The sequence below is a fragment of the Epinephelus fuscoguttatus genome, linkage group LG9, assembly GCF_011397635.1.
Source record: "Epinephelus fuscoguttatus linkage group LG9, E.fuscoguttatus.final_Chr_v1".
In the NCBI taxonomy this organism is placed as follows: domain Eukaryota; kingdom Metazoa; phylum Chordata; class Actinopteri; order Perciformes; family Serranidae; genus Epinephelus; species Epinephelus fuscoguttatus.
Window position 1 is genome coordinate 27,704,660 of NC_064760.1, and position 18,060 is coordinate 27,722,719.

Sequence of the window (18,060 nt, forward strand, 5' to 3'; positions counted from 1 at the left end):
GCAAATTATAAGATGGAATGTCTAATGCAGTGGATCAGGTACACCTGTGGTTATTAAATGAGACCCTAGTTGTTTTGTCAGTGCGTGCTCACATTGCATGGATAGCCATAGACTCTCTCATTAGGATTGTTTGTGTGTTTGTTGTTTTTATCATTACCCAGAAGACTACGGAGTAACATTTTGAAAAGAATCAGCATGTCTGTTTCTCATGTAGGCGTGCACTTATTGAGTCAAATCACAAGAACCTACAAACAGCACAATTACTCACACTTTTTTTCTGGTTTGGCTGGCAATTTAATGTTATTATTAGATTTGTGTGTGTGTGTGTGTGTGTGTGTTTTCGTGCATGTGTTGTAAAACATAGCATTGCAGAGGCTTTCAACAACTGCCCAACAGCCTTCTATAGCTTTACTGTGTCCAATATAAATGAGGAAAAACGCTTTTTTCCCCAACATGTGTCGGAAATAACTGCAATTGTGCTTGCTGGCTTTTTGCACAATGCTTTTAATAAAGGCCTGTAACTAGATGCCACCTATTGTCGAAGGGTCATCACAGGATGTCGCAGCATGCTGCTGTATCCATCCCAGTTCCACCGACACATAGGTCTCAACCCTTCTATTGCCTGAGGTGTTTCTTCCTGTAAAAAAAAAATCTATATTTCTTTTACCTTTTAAAATGGTAATTTCAAGGATAAAGAGAAATGTGTACCATTCCTCTTGACTTCGACTTCACTGTTGGACCTTCTTTATGTATTGAACTCATTGTAAGTACATTTAGAGTGTCGCTGTAGTGGCTGTATGTCATTTACAACACAAAACATTCACTTTATAAATGCATTAAAAAACTGGTGCAAAAATCCACTTCGACACTATGAGGTAATATTTATATATATATTGAAATGCGGCGGCACGGTGGTGTGGTGATTAGCACTCTCGCCTCACAGCAAGAGGGTTGCCGGTTCGATCCTGGGCGTGGGAGCCCTTCTGTGTGGAGTTTGCATGTTCTCCCCGTGTCAGCGTGGGTTCTCTCCGGGCACTCCGGCTTCCTCCCACAGTCCAGAGACATGCAGATTGGGGACTAGGTTAATTGGTAACTCTAAATTGTCCATAGGTGTGAATGTGAGCGTGAATGGTTGTCTATGTGTCAGCCCTGCGATAGTCTGGCGACCTGTCCAGGGTGTACCCTGCCTCTCGCCCGATGTCAGCTGGGATAGGCTTGCGACCCTCAGGAGGATGAAGCGGTTAGAAGATGAATGAATATTGAAATGCAGTTTAACAGGTAAAAAATATTGAATGTCTTGCGCATCATATGTCATTAACTAGTAGTTATTACTGATACAGATTACTGACAAAAAATTTAGGCAGAAGGTGTGACATCAATTTTGTAACACAGTAAGTTTTCTGGCTATTTATTTTGTATTGAAACCAGGGAAGAAATTAAACCTCAATGGCAAAATATTTGAGCAAAAACATTCATTTTTAATGAAGTAACGTTAATTGATGCTACTGTTTTCTTGACTTTACAACACCTAGATTGGGAGACATGACATTTTCATTTTTACAATTATCACCCAGATTTAAGTTAAAAATTTGGGTGCTTGTGATTACATGTGTTTCAGTCTTTTTTTCTTTTGTCTTTTTGTGCTATAATATAATTTGCTCATCCTCTGACAATGTAGCAGTGGTAGCTGTAGACAGTAGGCTACATGAGGGACAAAGCAGAAATAGCCTATTAATCACTGCTGGCTGAAAAAGAAGTGGCATTGAATTAAGATGTGAGTGAGTGAGTTTATATGACACACAAATACGTGGACTACATACAACCCTTTTTTTGGGCAGCACATACTGTTTAATACACAGTCTGGCCTAGGCCGATTGTGTGCTACTTGTACAACACTGGAGACTATACAACTAAATGAGGCATTAATGACGCAGAGCAGTTACATGGGATTTTAATTACACTACTGTTGCATGCATTTTGTCCATAACACCAACCAATTGTAGACGACTGTATTTGTTTCATTTCAAATAACGCTGTACTACAAATAGTCACAATGGAATTAAATATCACTACATAATGGCATAATATTTTAGTAACTATCATCAATTTAAGATGTGGTAAAAAGCCATTGAATGCAACATAAGTCGCACATGATTGTGCATGTAGGACAGATGGTTTTCTTAAAAGCCTTGAATAATGTTGTATTGGACATTTAAGCGCACTGGTGTGCCTGCAGATCTTTGTCTCCTAGTCTGAATTCTGCAGAAGGTAAGAGTATTTGCAATTACAACCGCATCGTGACGCTACAGCTGAACACTGCTACTCTGTCCAACACAAACATCCTTTTTTTCTGATGCTCCGCTGAGAGACACGACATGTTGTGTTGCCCAGAGCTCAGTCTTTCAGGCAACCCCACTTAGCAGGCTGCGCACAGCTCGCCCATGGATGTGTCATAGTAACCCCGCCTCAGTCCCTGCTATTGGCGGACGCAAACTCAAACCATTTAGCTTGTGTTATTGCAGTGCCTGTGTCTACCTGGAAGGTTAAACTCAGGGGAAAATATTCTTGTAGTACCAGTTTCCGGAAGATCATTGTAGCCTTCCTAAAAGAAAGAAAATGGAATCCTGAAATCGCACTTAGCTCATCAGTCAAGCGTTTTTGAGAGACTGTTAGAAGAACAATTTGAAAGTACGATTACACTGCTACTAACGTCACCGAACAGGTAATGTAACCGCGATTTGATGACAGACTGTATATTCCTTCTGATAACATTTACTTTCATTAGCTAGCTAATTTTAGCTTGTTTGCTCTGGTTGTGAACGTCACTGGTTGACGTCGCTTGCTCGGTTAGCTTGCGGTGATGCTAACAGTAGCGTCGGTGTCTTTCTTTAATTAAACCCTCATGTTTCTGTGCTATCAATACATAACGACTAAAATGGAGTCCATGTCACGTTTCATGAAACCAGCTATTTGTCCCAAATTAGTATCCACGTCAAGATAGTGTACCTGAGGACACCTAGCACGAAGTTACTGGCTAGGTTAGCGTTAGCTAATGTTAGACATGGAAGCTAACTAGCATTAGCATAGTAAGAGCTCAACACAACCAGGGTTGTTTGGTCGTCTAAGAAGCTTGTTTTGATCCGACGATAACGTTACACATGATACCGCAGCCACTCTATCGCCAGTCCTTCATTGTTTGCTCCACATATTACATCAAACACAGTCGCTTCTCCGTCATAGCTAACGCTCAGTTAATTGTGGTTGAAGTTGGCAGTATTTGAAACCGTGTACAATGCTAGGTAGCTAGCTAGCGTAGGCTAAGCTAGATGATGCCATTTTGTTTTTATCTCGACTTTGACCAACATACTGCTTTCCCACAGGACTACGAAAAACTCAGACCTTCATGTTATTCTCTTGAATTATAGCTGTGATACATCCACAGTTTCTAGTTTGTTCAGGAAAACTACGTTACGATAATCTCAATGATTTAGTTAGCCAGTGTTGTGTTTCTAGTAAGTTTGCATGCCAGTTTGCTTTGTAACCGGTGGATGTAAATCATGCTAACATTAGCCAACAGTTGCTGGGTCGTCGTTCCCAATTATTGAGCATGTCGCATTGTGATGCTGTATTTTGACCCGACTTTTCCTTTGCTGACAAGTTCTCCGGTTGATACTCTTGATATTGCATTCATTAGAGCTGACAGCGTGGAAATACTCAAAGGTGTGAAATGAGACAAGTCACGAACCTTCGGTGTTGACTCCCTGTTGCCTAATGCTTTCCTAAATCCTGAGTATTCTTATTAGAGGTTGAATCAATAAGTAATACATTTATCTGCTTTGTTGTTGCTGCAGCAGCTGGATCTTGCTGAAGATCGGACAGCATCCCTCAACCTCCCTGCCTTCTGAATCGATGGAGGGGTCTGACAGTTCTGAGCAGAGTGGCAGTGACCAGCCAGAGTCACAGCGCAGAAGGCAGCTGGACCGCCTGGACAGGGAGGAGGCCTTTTACCAGTTTGTCAACAATCTGAGTGATGAGGACTATCGTCTCATGAGAGACAACAATCTTTTGGGCACCCCAGGTAATTAACATTTAATTACAATAGTCTTTACTCTTGTGACTGTAATCTCTGACTGTGGAAATGGTGACGTTTGTATCATATTAAGCAACTCAAAGATAGGGCTGGGTATCAGTGCTCGGTACATTCCAGGTATTCAGAGTGGATTTAATTAATACCAGGCCACATCACACAGAAGCCTGACGGATCTTATTAAGCACATGTGTAATATGGGATTCATTCATTTTCAGTTTAGTTTTACCTGTTTTTTTGTTTTGTTTTCGCCTTCGTTTCTTTTCAGCTAACAACTAAAGCCCCACTGTCATTTCATCTCTCCTATTCTATGCTTTGTCTGAGCTGTATTGAATTTCATTCCTCCCTTTCAAAGTTTCAAACTGTTGGCTTACAAAAAGATTTTAAAAAAAAGTGCTAATATAGATTTAGACAAACTCAAACCAAGACATTATTATTATTATTTGTTAAAAAGGCTCACATCAGGTCTAGCTTGATGCAGAGGCCGGGCATGCGCAGCCACGTAGGCTACCAATCACGGGAGCACTCCTGCCTTATTAACGACCCAGTGGCACAGTGAGGACAGAGGAAAGTGTCTGCTGCCTGAAAACTCCAGTGCGGACTGCTTTGCCCTTCTCATACTTGGAATGTGACACCCCACTACGTGTGTTCTGATGACGCAGTAAGTTTTGCACATCGTTCTTCTGGAAACGGACTGTTAACAGAGTTTACCAGATATGGACATGTTCACTACTTGGTCACAGACAGTTGACACATATTCCAAGGCCTTACCATTATCTGTGCCAAAGTGATTAGTTATCGATCGATTTGGATGTGCTGGATGTGATGAAAGCTGTCGTCATGTAAACATTTACTTCCCAGGCATTAGTATGCCTCCTCTTTACAGCAAGCAATCTCTAGAGTTTTTCCTGCATTGATAATGTGTGTTCTTCTGTAATTTCCTCCCATACAGATAAAACACAAACCTATGGGCTTGCTGTGCTGTATGCTGTTGCATTCACACTAAAGAATGAAAGTTATCCATCATGACTTCCTGTGTTTTGATTGATAGTCCTTGGATGATGGCCATCCTTTATATCCGGACTTATCCTTACTGTCCTATTTATATTATTAGATTAATACTCTGTTGCTTACTCTGATCCTTTATTTACACTTTGTCAGGTGCTTTACACCAGCAGTTTTCATTATTGTCCCGTTGCTGCTTAAAAGAAATGGTTCAAGTGCCCAATACAGTTCAAAATTTACCACCAGTCCTTTTCATGTACAACATTTCAGCGTAATGCAATATTTTTTTCCCTATACTGGTTCACTACCAGATTTGTTGCTGTTACAGTTTGTCCCTCTGCTGAATTCCCCTCTATCTGTCCATTAAATCAGAAAATGTTTGATCTTATTGTAGGGAGTTAATCTTTTCCGCTCAGCCACCTGCAATTGACTCTCTCTCAGCTTACATTGGTGGTCAGGCTAGAGAAGAGGAATTGTAAGAAACCTTAATAACCTTCAAGGAATACGTGGATTGCCAAAAAATATTTTTTCTTTTTTTAATAACAGACCGTTGTTTTGTGTTGTAATGTCTCTTTCAGGAGAAGTAACGGAGGATGAGCTGTTTAGCAGACTTCAGCAAATCAAGGATGGTCCAGAACAGCAGAATAACAGTACTAGTGCCCCCAGTACTGAAAATGGAGAAGATCCAGTCGGTAAGTTTGGCATTTTTTTAAGAAAATTTATTCACCATCAAATTCAGATAATTTGTCAATTGTTAACTCTTCTGATTTTCAGAACCACCAGAAAACCCTGAGGATCCTGCCAATGGGGATAGTCTCTTAGACTGGCTGAACACAGTGAGGCGCACAGGCAACACTACCAGAACTGGTCATCGTGGTAACCAGTCATGGCGGGCCGTAAGCCAGACCAACCCAAACAGTGGGGATTTTCGCTTCAGCCTCGAAATCAGTGTGAATCGAAACCTGGCTGAACAGCAGGCAGCTGCTGAAGGGGAGCAGGAGCCTCCACAGGAGTCTTCCCAGGAATCTCCAGAGGGTCAAGAAGTGGTGGCAAATGCTGAACCACAGGTGCCTATGGAGACAGAAGTGGTGGAGGAACCAGTAGTAGAGGAATTGGCTGTCATAGTGGAGCCAGAGCCTGAACCAGAGCCTGAGCCAGTGCTTGAGCCTGAGCCAGAGCCTGTGCCTGAGCCAGAGCCTGAGCCTGAACTAGAAGAAGTTGTTTCACAAGAGATTTTAGGAGAACGTCCCAGCTCACCTGCTGCCCTGCCTGTACAACCCCCACTTTCTCCTCCACGTAGAGGACAGAGGAGAGCCCGCAGCCGTAGTCCAGAGCCACGCAGGACTAGGGCCCGTACAGCCAGGAGCCGTTCCCCTCTCAATCTGGATCAGCTGGATGGTCTCCCTAATTCACGTCATGCTCACTCCTCTCAAAGCATCAGCTCTGCCACCAGTGTCTCCCCTGTGCCTCAGGTGGAGGGCAGCTCTCGGACTCGACAACATGTTCTTTCTAGGCAAAGCACTGCTGACAGTGATGTTCAGCCATCTAGGGCTGGCGAAGAAATGGTCCCTGAGGCCCAAAATGTAGGATCTCAGGAAGGAGAAGCTACTGGGGGTGAAGGGGGTGCAGCAGGGCGCCGTCCCCCTACTATTATGCTTGATCTCCAGGTGCGTCGTGTGCGTCCAGGCGAATATCGGCAAAGAGACAGCATTGCTAGTCGCACCCGTTCACGCTCCCAGAACTCAAACAACACATTTCTTTATGAAAGTGAGCGTGGTGGATTTCGTAGGACTTTCTCACGCTCTGAGCGTGCTGGTGTGAGGACCTACGTCAGCACTATTCGCATACCTATCCGAAGAATCTCCGATGCAGGTTTGGGAGAGGCAACCTCAATGGCTCTCCAGTCTATGATTAGGCAGATTATGACTGGTTTCGGTGAACTCGGCTACCTCATGGATTCAGATTCTGATTCTTCAGATTCAAACCGCGGAGCCAACACACCTGCGGATCTGGCTGAAGCTCTCAACAACCCAGATGCTCCACCTGCTGCTGCTCCTATAGCTGATGTTGATGAACCACCTGTGGCTGCTGGAGTCAGAGCAAGGACAGCTGAGACTGATATTGATGAGGGCCTTGCCGCTGCTCCACCTGCCTCTGGTGGCAGGGCCCGACCTAGACCACCTATCAGCCTAGAGGAGCCCAGCTCACTGCCCTTCCTGCGGCTTGCCCATTTCTTCCTCCTAAATGATGACGACGAGGACCAGCCCCAAGGGTTGACCAAAGAGCAGATTGACAACCTCTCAATGCGCAACTTTGGTGAGAGTGATGCCTTGAAGACTTGCAGTGTCTGCATAACAGAATATGCAGAAGGTAACAAGCTACGTAAGCTGCCCTGCTCGCATGAGTACCACGTGCACTGCATTGATCGCTGGCTATCGGAAAACTCCACTTGCCCCATCTGCCGCAGGGCTGTCTTGGTATCAGCCAACCGAGAGAGTGTGGTGTAGCTTATAAAAGACTGAAGACATTTTGTTTCAAACTAATTAATCTTAATATCTCAGGCCCATAAGAGGCTTTGAGGAAATGTGTCTCCACTGTTGAAATGTATTTCCTTCATACCATTTGTGAGTTTGATCATAAAGCAGTCACAGGTTTGATTTGGGGTGCTCCATAACAGTGACATCGGGACATACTCAGTCTCTAGTAAGACATTTATTATGGCAGTCCAAAGTTAGGCACAAGCAATGCATGTTGTTTGAATCAACCTGTAGTGACCAAGCAGTTTGTTGCATTGCGTCAAGCCATGCACACAAGCAGGCCGGTATCTCTTAAAGAATCCCCTGGTTATAAATGCTGCACACCTGCAGGTAGTTCAGACACATCTGCTCTTTTGTATTAGCTCCTAAATGGCGCTTTATATACCAGAAGTTGGGTATTGGTACAGTTCTTAGTTACACCAGTTCAAAGTATTAGCTGTAAATAAGCTTGTAAAAATAATTTTAAATCATACTTTGTATCAGTGAATTGGTTTTGGATTGTAAATTATCTCATAAGAAGATTAGGGTCATTTTTGCCACAGCTACTCTCTACCAGAGCATCCCTAAATTTGCTGTTAAAGAAATAGGTGGTTTCAGTGTACACAGCAGAATTATTAAGAGATTGAGATGTCCAGAGGATGTAGGACATTAATTGGTTTGCCATTTACAGTGTGACTTCTACTCTCCGTTTGGTGCACCTGAAAGAAACAGACTACTGTTGTGGAGTGGCATATACCATGAAAACTCTCAGTGTGCTGAATTGTTTCACAAAATAAAATGTACAGACAGGAAAGATAATTCAAACCAGGCTACTTTGGCAAAATGTGTATGTTTATTTTGGAATCATATACCATCTTATTTTCTTGATCATTAAAAATTATTGAATCGTATTCATACAAGAAATTGGGGATGTCTCAATATTGGTAGTAGATATGGGTTTATATCAAGTTCTTGGCATGTGAATATCCCCACCTCAAAAATACTAACAGGCATGACATGTCAGAAAAAGAATATACTTGCTTTTGACTTTTCCCCCCAAATGTAAGGGTGTTTATTTTTTAATGTGCAACAATGATTTCTCAATCAATTTGTCCTGTCATCCATCAGGTCTGATTTCTTTATTTTTCCACTCCCACATTGAGTTGTCTTAAATTATTGACTGATGAATTAAGTTCTCTAAGCTGGTCTTGGCATAGATTGAAATGACCAGAAATTGTGTTAAAATAAAATGTCAACTCAAACCAGAATAGAGGTCCACCTCAATGTACAAGTGAGAACTTAAGTTATTAATCCAAAGCTTTGAGTGTCAGACATTAACCAAGTCTGAACAAAGGTCACATCATTGTCCTTCTGTCTAAGTAAGGCTCCAGTAGAAGTCAAGATGCTCACCCACTGTGCCCTTCTGCCCCATGAGCAGATGCTCCATACCAGTGTGCAATACATGCTAAAATGAAAGTAGGGAAATACAAACCAAGATATAAATGTATGCTGTTGTTAAAACTGTTAATGTTAATGGCTAAAATCTTAAATGAAGACTTATTACCTTTTTAAAATGTGTTGAAGTTATTTTATTTTATTTAGTTCTGTAGCTTTTAATAGCACTGTCGAACAGAAACACTGGCTAAAGGAAGAAAAGGGCATCACAGTTAATGCCATCATGTCAAGTTTCTTGTTCCACTGTTAGATGTCCTTGCCACAATTATTACTTCCCTTTGTGGGACATAACAGTTTGAATGCAAGACATTGTCATTGTGAAATACCATAAACATGTAAATGAAATGTATGTTCCCTCTTAGGCCATTCTTTAGTTTTGGCCTTGTTCTGTGACCCACCCAGTGCAGTATGTTAACTGGGTGTTAAATGAAACTAACCGCTGAATTAAACAATTGTTATGCTAAAAAAAATGCATTGCAGGTATGCCTTCTGTACACTATCGTGGTGTTGGATTATTAGTTGCACACATTATTAGTTATTATTACCTTTATCTTAAATATTCAGCAGTTACAACATACTTTTATTTTCATTTTGCTTGGATCTGACATATTTTTCCTTTACCACTGCATATTTAGGCTTTTTTTTCCCACCTATATTCAATTAAATGCAGTGAAAAGGAGACAATATTTAATGTTCAAACTAATAAACTTTGTTTTGGTAAATATAGTCATTCTGAATTTGATGCATGCCACATCCAACATCCAGCCTTCCACAAAAAAAGTTTCTTTTAACAATCTGTTTCCTAAATCACTGTATTCTGTTTTCATGTAGATTTTACACAGCATCACAACTTATTTTGAAATCAGGGTTGTGTCACTCACATGCACCTTTTAAAGTTGACCCCGTCTGCATTGCAAGCAGAGCATGGTTAGTGTTCACTTCCCCTTTTATTAGCATGAAAGAGCCCATCCATTGGGCTCTTTATCACATTACACTTACACATATATGTAAGCATACATGATGCATTAGTCCACTGACACTGGGACAGAGAAGTGTTATCCTCAGCACCTCCTGCTGGTAGGATCTGGGGAAAAATTCCCATTCATTCCCCAGCTGACAAATAAAATACAAAGCTTATGTTGTGTGCTCTCAGGTATGATCTCTGTTACAGGCAGACGTCGAGAAAGTGTCGCAGACAAAAAAATGTTTTGTAAATGTGTCCACTTGTGCCCCCTTTTGTCATTTCTCGGTGCTTTTACCTTTAATAGTGTCGCAGCAGATATCACTAGTTCACAGTCCACGGAGGTAGGAAAACAAGGAAGTACCAGTCTGAGGCAGTGATGGCGCTCCGGACGGTTGGGAGTCGTTTGTTGCACTTTCAGAGGAGCAGCTTGAAGGTAAAGTGTGTGGTTACCTGTTAATTTAGCTAACTGCTAACAGTACACTTAACATTAACGTGTTCTTTTTGACGCTGTTTTTACTCTCGTTTCACGTACGAACTGAAGTAACGGCTGTAGACTTTAGAGAAACTGTTCTCACGTCAGCAAATTACCGACATGGAAAAATGGCTTCATTTAATATAATACTATTTAGTTTTCACTGGAGGACTGAACATATGAGCTAACTCGTTGCTAAGCTAACAACATCAACGTTTTGCTAGTCGGTTCAAGTTACGCGTGACTTCCACCTTTCAGATCCTCACAGGATGCCGTACTCTTTGACCACACAGTGGCGCTGTTGATGCCAAATTAAACAGGGAGTCTGTAAATCCTGAAAAAGACTTAAAATATCTTTAATTTAACACATATCACCTTCAAAGTCATTAAATAGTCTTACATTAAAATTTCTTACGTCTTAATCACCGCAGACGTTTTTATCTAATTTGATTTATCCATCTTTTAATTTCGTTTTGTCAAAATGAGTCAAGCTCTTCTGCATGAAAGTCCTTATTTCTGATGTTATTTATCTTTAAACCTACCACTAAATATAATACTGTCTTTTTGCTATAACCTCTGGAGACCTGAACTTTGTTTGGTATGCAATTTTAATTTGTCTAAGCAATTTGGGATCAGTTGGCTCCAATAAATATGAATAAAAAAACTCAACATTGTTGACAATAATTAAGTCTCAGTGTCCTCAAACGAGTACTTCCTACTTCTTCCTAATTCCTAACAGCATCTTAGCTTGTTACTGTCGCTAATCGCTAATTTATCATATCAAACTACAAACATTATTTATCATAAATAAGCAAGTTTGAACCATTTAATGTGATCAGGTTTTGGACCTTTTTTGACTGTTGTGTTGGAATCTGCTGCAGATTGACCTGGCAGAGATGGCTGCCATCTTGTTTTTAGATGGGTTAGTGTATTGTGTATTGTGTTACTGCCACTACAATAAGTAAAATGTGATGTCCTCATATAGGGCACAAGGTCTCAAGAGGTTATATTTGCTCTTACCTGTTGGCAATATTGAGATCAACCTAACTCACTCTAATAACCATATTCCTGCATAAAATCTACTTCTTCACCAGGCTATATGTATATCCTACTTACCATTATATTTTTTACTTAGTGCTTGAATAAGAAGATGATGATTTGTCCAAAAATCAGTCTTAAATTTCATTAAAACCAACCTGAAAAGGTCCTAAAAAGCATTAAATTTAAGTGTTTGATACCCGCAGACACTCTGTTCAACTGCAATACCCTCTCCAATGTTGTTGTCATAAACTTACTGTATTTTAATTTATTTGTCTCATCTATTTCAGACTGTCTCCATCCAAACACTTGGAGGTGTCAGATTCAAACGAGCCTGTCCAGTGGAAGTGAGCCATCTGGATCATTTGGTTCTTACAGTAAAAAGTGTGCCAGACACTGTAAACTTTTATACCTCGGTCCTTGGCATGGAGGTGATCACTTTCAAGGTATGCAAAAGTAGTGTGTACATTAAATTATTATCATTACTATTATTAGTAGTAGGAGTAGCAGTTGGCATATGATTAATTACTGGAAATTAATTATTGAATAAAACAATGTCGGTAGGGTTTTACATGCATTATTTACAGGAATCAGGAAAAGAACAAGAAAAATCCCCTTGTGCTTTTTGTTTTTGAGAAAACATCCACTAGATGGCAGGCTTTGATTGCATGTCAGCTGAGAGCAGCCCTCTCCACTCAGTCAGTCAGCAAGGACCTTGAGCTTTCAAACTGCTCTCCACACTCACACATACCGTCTCTGTTATTTTCAAGGGAAACCGTAAGGCCCTGGGTTTTGGCCAGCAGAAGTTCAACCTCCACCAGCTGGGTCAGGAGTTTGAGCCCAAAGCCAAGCGCCCAACCTCAGGCTCTGCAGACCTGTGCCTCATCACCAAAACCTCCCTTGCTACAGTAGCTGCACATTTGAAGGTCACTCACCAGTTTCATAAAGACTGCCTTAAATTATGAATCAGTCTTAATCTTGTAAAGTGGCTACTCCTTTAAAACCATTTGAGCACTAGTTGACTTTGTATGTCATTTGTCATATGTTGTTTCTCTGCAGGATTGTGGGGTTGAGATAGAGGAGGGGCCAGTGGAGAGGACTGGAGCTGTGGGGACCATCACCTCTCTTTACTTCAGAGATCCGGATCACAATCTCATTGAGGTGTCGAACTATAACCAGTCAGTATAAGAGGGATCTTCCTAAGACTTCTTAGACCTTGTTTTTGAATGAATTGGAATGCATCCAGTTAGGCTCTTGGACCCATTATTAGGTTTGAGACCAAACTGTAGGCTACTTCAGACAAGTCATACTATTTTCAAACAGAGGTAGATGAGATTAGTTTGCTAAGACAATAATTCAGAATAACAAGTGAAAAATTCAACACCTGTAGATGTTAAACAATATGATCAAGTGCCTATTCAGGAGATTTTTTTGTACTTTGTAAAGTGAAACTGAGCATTTAAAGAATTATTGCTTTTTCAGCTGAAAATAAAAGATTCTTTAGTGTATTTAGGCTCTGTAATTTCTTTCTTTCTTTCTTTTTTTGACACGATGTAAATACCTAGATTATATGAGCCTTTGCCATTATGTTTTCATGCTGTTGTCACTGTTGTTGCTTAATCCATTTATTGTTGCAGTATTTCAGTTTGATTACAGTCTTTTGTTTATCAAGTCATTAGCTCATTTGAATGGAGAAAATTGCAATTGCTCATCAGGTTAACAGCAGAAAATAAAAGACACAAACGTCAATTAATTATGAAGATAAATATAATTTTCCAATTTATGTTACAAAGACAGTTAAAAAAAATATTGTTCTATGCTACATACTGTACAGCACAGCCCAGAGGGTCAGATAATTTTTTGCAATATACAATAGGCTATATTTTCCATTCATTTACCTACATACACTCCCCCATTAAATATGTATACAGTCATAACTTGGCTCTCGGCCATGATAAATGTAGGAGACACACCATTTTAATGAATTACCAAAGTAACTTATTTAACAAAAGCAAATAATTTTAATGCATAACTGAACATTAAAGAGGCATGGAGAGTGAGTATCAGAGGAATCAGTAGCTTGAAGGATGTGATAGTGTGTGGCTGTTGTAAGGTGCATTTTAAAGAACAAAAGGGGAAACTGAGGTCACACAGGTTGTCCTGACGTAAGAAGCCAAATGAACAGACAGAGAGCGTAACGGAGCCTCACTATTATAGGCTGGGGACACTGGCTCAGGTATTACCAGGGGAATGGATGGATTTCTGAACGAGCCTACCAGGCATAGGCCCGGGGGCCCAAAGTGTCACCTGCAAAATGCCACTCAAATTAACATGTGCCAACCAGGAAGAGACTCAAAAAGACCACAAAGAAATGCAAAGGAACTGCAAAGACGTACAAAATAATTACAAAATAGGAAAAACAACCACAGAGAGATACAAAGCGACCAAAAAAAGTAAAAAAAAAAAAACAAAAACAAAAACTCAAAGACACAAAAAACAACAACAAAACATAAGAGAAAACTACCACAAAGTCTGTGTCTATGTAGGAGAGATGAAGGGCCTTTTGTGTGTTTGTGCCCATGAGCTTGTTATCTCATAATCTGCCCATGACCAGAAACCACTTATCAGCATCCTTTGCAACAGTGAAATTCAAAGCAGTAAGATGAAAATAAACCGCAGGACTTTGTCTAACACATAGATAGGCTACATGCATGGATTTATGCTCTCGGAGGAGATTGCATATGTTAAGTCAAATGGACAGTTATCAGAAAAAGATAAGCTAATATGCAAAATCTGACCTGTGTGTTCTCTAATTCCACAGACTTGAACTTCCCGCTGCTGGGACACATCGTGTCTAATGCAAAAACAGTGTAACGACATAATAAGCTCCGCACACTAACACCACTGAGCCTAACAACGTAGCCCAAATATAGGATCATTAAGTACATTTTCTCTGTAGTGAATATTCCCGTCTTCTGTTGGCACTTCCTCATTATTTTTCCTGAATGTTGACATAAGATGCACAGAAGAGCTACAGATACGTTTCACTGTCCTCTCTGAATTCGCGCCCACTCACCATCACAGTCATGCCTTCATGATCTGTTTCTATAAGCGACAAGATGACACCACCGATGACCCAGTTAATAGCTCTGCCTACGCTGCAGAGATGGGGGACTCGAGCCACATGACTTGACTCGAGTCGCAAATATGATGACTTGAGACTTGCTTGACTAACGTTGATAAAAGACTCGATTTGACTTTGACTTGAGACAGAAGACTGGAAAGGACTTGGCTTTAATTCAATATGAAAGGCACGCTAAACATCATTGGGCATCACTTCTGTTTACTTTCAACAATGTTATCAAACACAATGGAGCTGACTTGCTTGACCTGAGTAATGACTCAACTTGCTTGCCTTATAGCAGGGACTTGACTTGCTTGATTCTCACCACAACTAACTTGGGACTTGCTTGAGACTTGAAGGTAAAGACTTGAGATTTGCTTGTGACTTGCACATGTGTGACTTTCTCCCATGTCTGCTACGCTGTAACCTGTGTGTGAGATGCTTTATAGGATGAAAAGAGTTACTGGACGAGGAGAGGGAAAGGACATTTCATCATTTCCTAAATGTAAACCTGAACACTGGGGTTTGGGGTCAAAAGCAGTTGTATGGAAACTCCATCTATCTCACAGCTATAGGCGTGGGCACTCTATGGACTCTTTAGATGTCTTAGGTTGCACCGCTATTGTGTCGTCTTGTTTGCTGTGGGTGGAGATAGAATTATTTTTTTTAAAGATTTTTTTTTGCCTTTAATGGACAGGACAGGTAAGTGTGAAGGAGGGGGAGAGAGAGGGGATGACATGTAGGAAAGGGCCATAGGCTGGATTTGAACCTGGGGCGCTGCGGCAACAGCCTTGTACATGGGACGCCTGTTTTACCCACTAAGTCACCGCCGCCCCGGAGACAGACTTTTAAAACTGTATGCCTGTCATTCATTCTTGTTGTAGTTGAATTCCCCCCCCCTTATCGTTAAGTGTCCCAATACATGTGAAGTGAAGGTCACTCACCAGTTTCATAAAGACTGCCTTAAATTATGAATCAGTCTTAATCTTGTAAAGTGGCTACTCTTTTAAAACCATTTGAGCACTAGTTGACTTTGTATGTCATTTGTCATATGTTGTTTCTCTGCAGGATTGTGGGGTTGAGATAGAGGAGGGACCAGTGGAGAGGACTGGAGCTGTGGGGACCATCACCTCTCTTTACTTCAGAGATCCGGATCACAATCTCATTGAGGTGTCAAACTATAACCAGTCAGCATAAGAGGGATCTTCCTGAGACTTCTTTGACCTTGTTTTTGAATGAATTTGAATGCATCCAGTTAGTCTCCTGGTTTGAGACCAAACTGTAGGCTAATTCAGACAAGTCGTACTATTTTCAAACAGAGGTAGATAAAATTAGTTTGCTGCGCAGAGACATTGTTTCTGTGTAGTTCTGCTGACCAGTGATTGCAATTTTAATTATGCATGGAAAAGACAATAATTCAGAATAAAAAGTGAAAAATTCAACACCTGTAGATGTTTAACAGTTTGAACAAGTGCGTACTTCTGGAGTTTTTTTGTACTTTGTCAAGTGAAAGTGAGCATTAAAGAATAATCACTTTTTCAGCTGAAAATAAAAGATTTGTTTAGTGTATTTAAGCGCTGTTATTTCTTTTTTTTTTGACACAATGTAACTACCTCTTAAGGTTACATGAGCCTTTACCATTATGTTTTCATGCTGTCGTCACTATGGTTGCTTAAACGGGCAGTAAGTGGAAATTCATCATTTCTAGATTGAAGGAATTAAAAAATTGCTATGTGAAGAACTAGAGGTGTAATTTCATCTGGAGTATAGCATGACCTCACACACCCTCTCTCTGTGTTGATCTCCAGCCCATTGTTTACAAGCCGGTCCGGTCCCCCCCCCCCCCCTCCCCGAAGATGAAGATAAATATAATTTACCAATTTATGTTACAAAGACAGTTAAAAAAATGTATTGTTCTATGCTACATACTGTACAGCACAGCCCAGAGGATCAGATAATGTATTGCAATATACAATAGGCTGTATTTTCCATTCATTTACCTACATACACTCCCCCATTAAATATGTATACAGTCATAACTTGGCTCTCGGCCATGATAAATGTAGGAGACACACCATTTTAATAAATTACCAAAGTAACTTATTTAACAAAAGCAAATAATTTTAATGACATTATTATCACATACTATAATATGACATTTTTAATTATATTTTTATCACATACTATATTATGACATTTTTATAACATACTATACTGTGACATTTTTAATTACATTTTTATTACATACTATACTATGACAATTTTAATTACATTTTAATCATATAATGTACTTTGACTTTGTCAATTATATTTTTATAACATACTATAACATTTTTTTATGACTTTTTTGTGACATACTATATTATGACATTTTTGAATGATATTTTCATGACATGCTTTACTTTGACATTTCTTATGACATTTTCATGGCATACTATACTATTTCATGAGCTATAACTCACTTTCCCAGGAACAGCTTAGAAACACCTGGATCAATAGGTTCTTGTGAAATGTAAATCATTTAAAATCATGTAGATTATCTGAAGTCCTCTTTTTGTGATAAACATTCTTGTGTCCCTCAGTTGAAAGTAACGCTAAATTTGCAGAGTAAGAAAAGTCAACAAGTACCTACTATGCATACAAAAGTCAGATAAAGGTGCTTTTCTTTTTCAAGTGTGTTCATATGGAGTGCAAACAAGAACGGGCAGCCATGTTTTTTAATGTGGAGCAGTGCTGGGAAAAGAGTGCTGTTTTCCTCATTCCAGTCTGTGGTCCTTAAGTTAATGTTTGGAAATAAGTCTGCACAGGAAGTGGCCTTGGAAACACGTGGACTCTGTTTCGTGCACCTGCCCAGCTCATGTCCAGCTCTGCCTGGGACACAGGGAAACCAACATACCTAAGCCCTGTCTGGACAGGCCTGTGTTTGTTGACACAGCTAAATCTGCAAAGAAGAGCTTTGTAAAGTCTCGATAAAAGTTAATAAAGTACCAAAGAAGAAGGCCACATTAAGTTTATTATTGAAGAGAGTTGAACAGTCTAAAAGCAGCAGTTAGGTTCAGAATACAGTAGAAGGACATGCACTGTGTTGAAGTAATTTACATTTGTAATTTATCAACTTTGCACTCATCTCACAGAAATAACACAACTTTTTTTTTTAAACAACAATTTTTTATACACTTTTCTCTGTAATTCCACCTTCATTATCCTCTGGAAATGTGATCCATAAAACTTAAAGTTAAGTTTTATAACATTTTGAAATGATGGACCTACAATCAGGATCAGCAAGGTACAAAGAGGCCAATGTTGGTGAAGCTGTAGAAAATGCAACCCAAATGCCAAAGTAACGTTGACTTGGCATTGTAAATTTTTGCAAACCGCTGATTCATTACATTTGTACGT

At 40.1% G+C, this 18,060-nt stretch overlaps 2 protein-coding genes across 5 annotated transcripts; both read left to right on the top strand.

Moving 5' to 3' along the window:
* The first annotated feature begins 2,520 nt into the window (after positions 1–2,520).
* rlim (ring finger protein, LIM domain interacting) lies at positions 2,521–10,460 on the top strand. 3 transcript variants are annotated; one of them, XM_049586598.1, is made up of 4 exons: positions 2,521–2,722; positions 3,855–4,078; positions 5,671–5,784; positions 5,867–10,460. In XM_049586598.1, the coding sequence occupies exons 2-4, from the start codon at positions 3,910–3,912 to the stop codon at positions 7,597–7,599; spliced, it is 2,016 nt and encodes a 671-aa protein (XP_049442555.1). In that variant the 5' UTR covers positions 2,521–2,722; positions 3,855–3,909; the 3' UTR covers positions 7,600–10,460. The 3 variants fall into 3 exon arrangements, with proteins under 3 accessions (XP_049442555.1, XP_049442553.1, XP_049442556.1); XM_049586596.1 differs by having other exon boundaries at positions 2,522–2,722; positions 3,852–4,078; XM_049586599.1 differs by lacking the exon at positions 2,521–2,722 and adding an exon at positions 2,916–3,720 and having other exon boundaries at positions 3,852–4,078.
* glod5 (glyoxalase domain containing 5) lies at positions 10,104–16,230 on the top strand. Of its 2 annotated transcripts, XM_049586602.1 has the most exons (6): positions 10,104–10,216; positions 10,332–10,460; positions 11,828–11,983; positions 12,308–12,463; positions 12,597–12,715; positions 15,730–16,230. In XM_049586602.1, exons 2-6 carry the CDS (start codon positions 10,404–10,406, stop codon positions 15,746–15,748), a joined length of 507 nt encoding a protein of 168 aa, XP_049442559.1. In that variant the 5' UTR covers positions 10,104–10,216; positions 10,332–10,403; the 3' UTR covers positions 15,749–16,230. The 2 variants fall into 2 exon arrangements, with proteins under 2 accessions (XP_049442559.1, XP_049442560.1); XM_049586603.1 differs by lacking the exons at positions 10,104–10,216; positions 12,597–12,715 and having other exon boundaries at positions 10,355–10,460.
* Positions 16,231–18,060: the final 1,830 nt, after the last annotated feature.

What these genes read in the sequence shown, in the direction of transcription:
- rlim (XM_049586598.1), top strand. Translation starts at nt 3,910, where the DNA reads ATGGAGGGGTCTGACAGTTCTGAGCAGAGTGGCAGTGACCAGCCAGAG. An exon ending in CAATCTTTTGGGCACCCCAG is followed by an intron (nt 4,079 to 5,670) that starts GTAATTAACATT and finishes TGTCTCTTTCAG; the next exon opens with GAGAAGTAACGGAGGATGAG. An exon ending in AAATGGAGAAGATCCAGTCG is followed by an intron (nt 5,785 to 5,866) that starts GTAAGTTTGGCA and finishes TCTGATTTTCAG; the next exon opens with AACCACCAGAAAACCCTGAG.
- glod5 (XM_049586602.1), top strand. Translation starts at nt 10,404, where the DNA reads ATGGCGCTCCGGACGGTTGGGAGTCGTTTGTTGCACTTTCAGAGGAGC. An exon ending in TTCAGAGGAGCAGCTTGAAG is followed by an intron (nt 10,461 to 11,827) that starts GTAAAGTGTGTG and finishes CATCTATTTCAG; the next exon opens with ACTGTCTCCATCCAAACACT. An exon ending in TGGAGGTGATCACTTTCAAG is followed by an intron (nt 11,984 to 12,307) that starts GTATGCAAAAGT and finishes GTTATTTTCAAG; the next exon opens with GGAAACCGTAAGGCCCTGGG.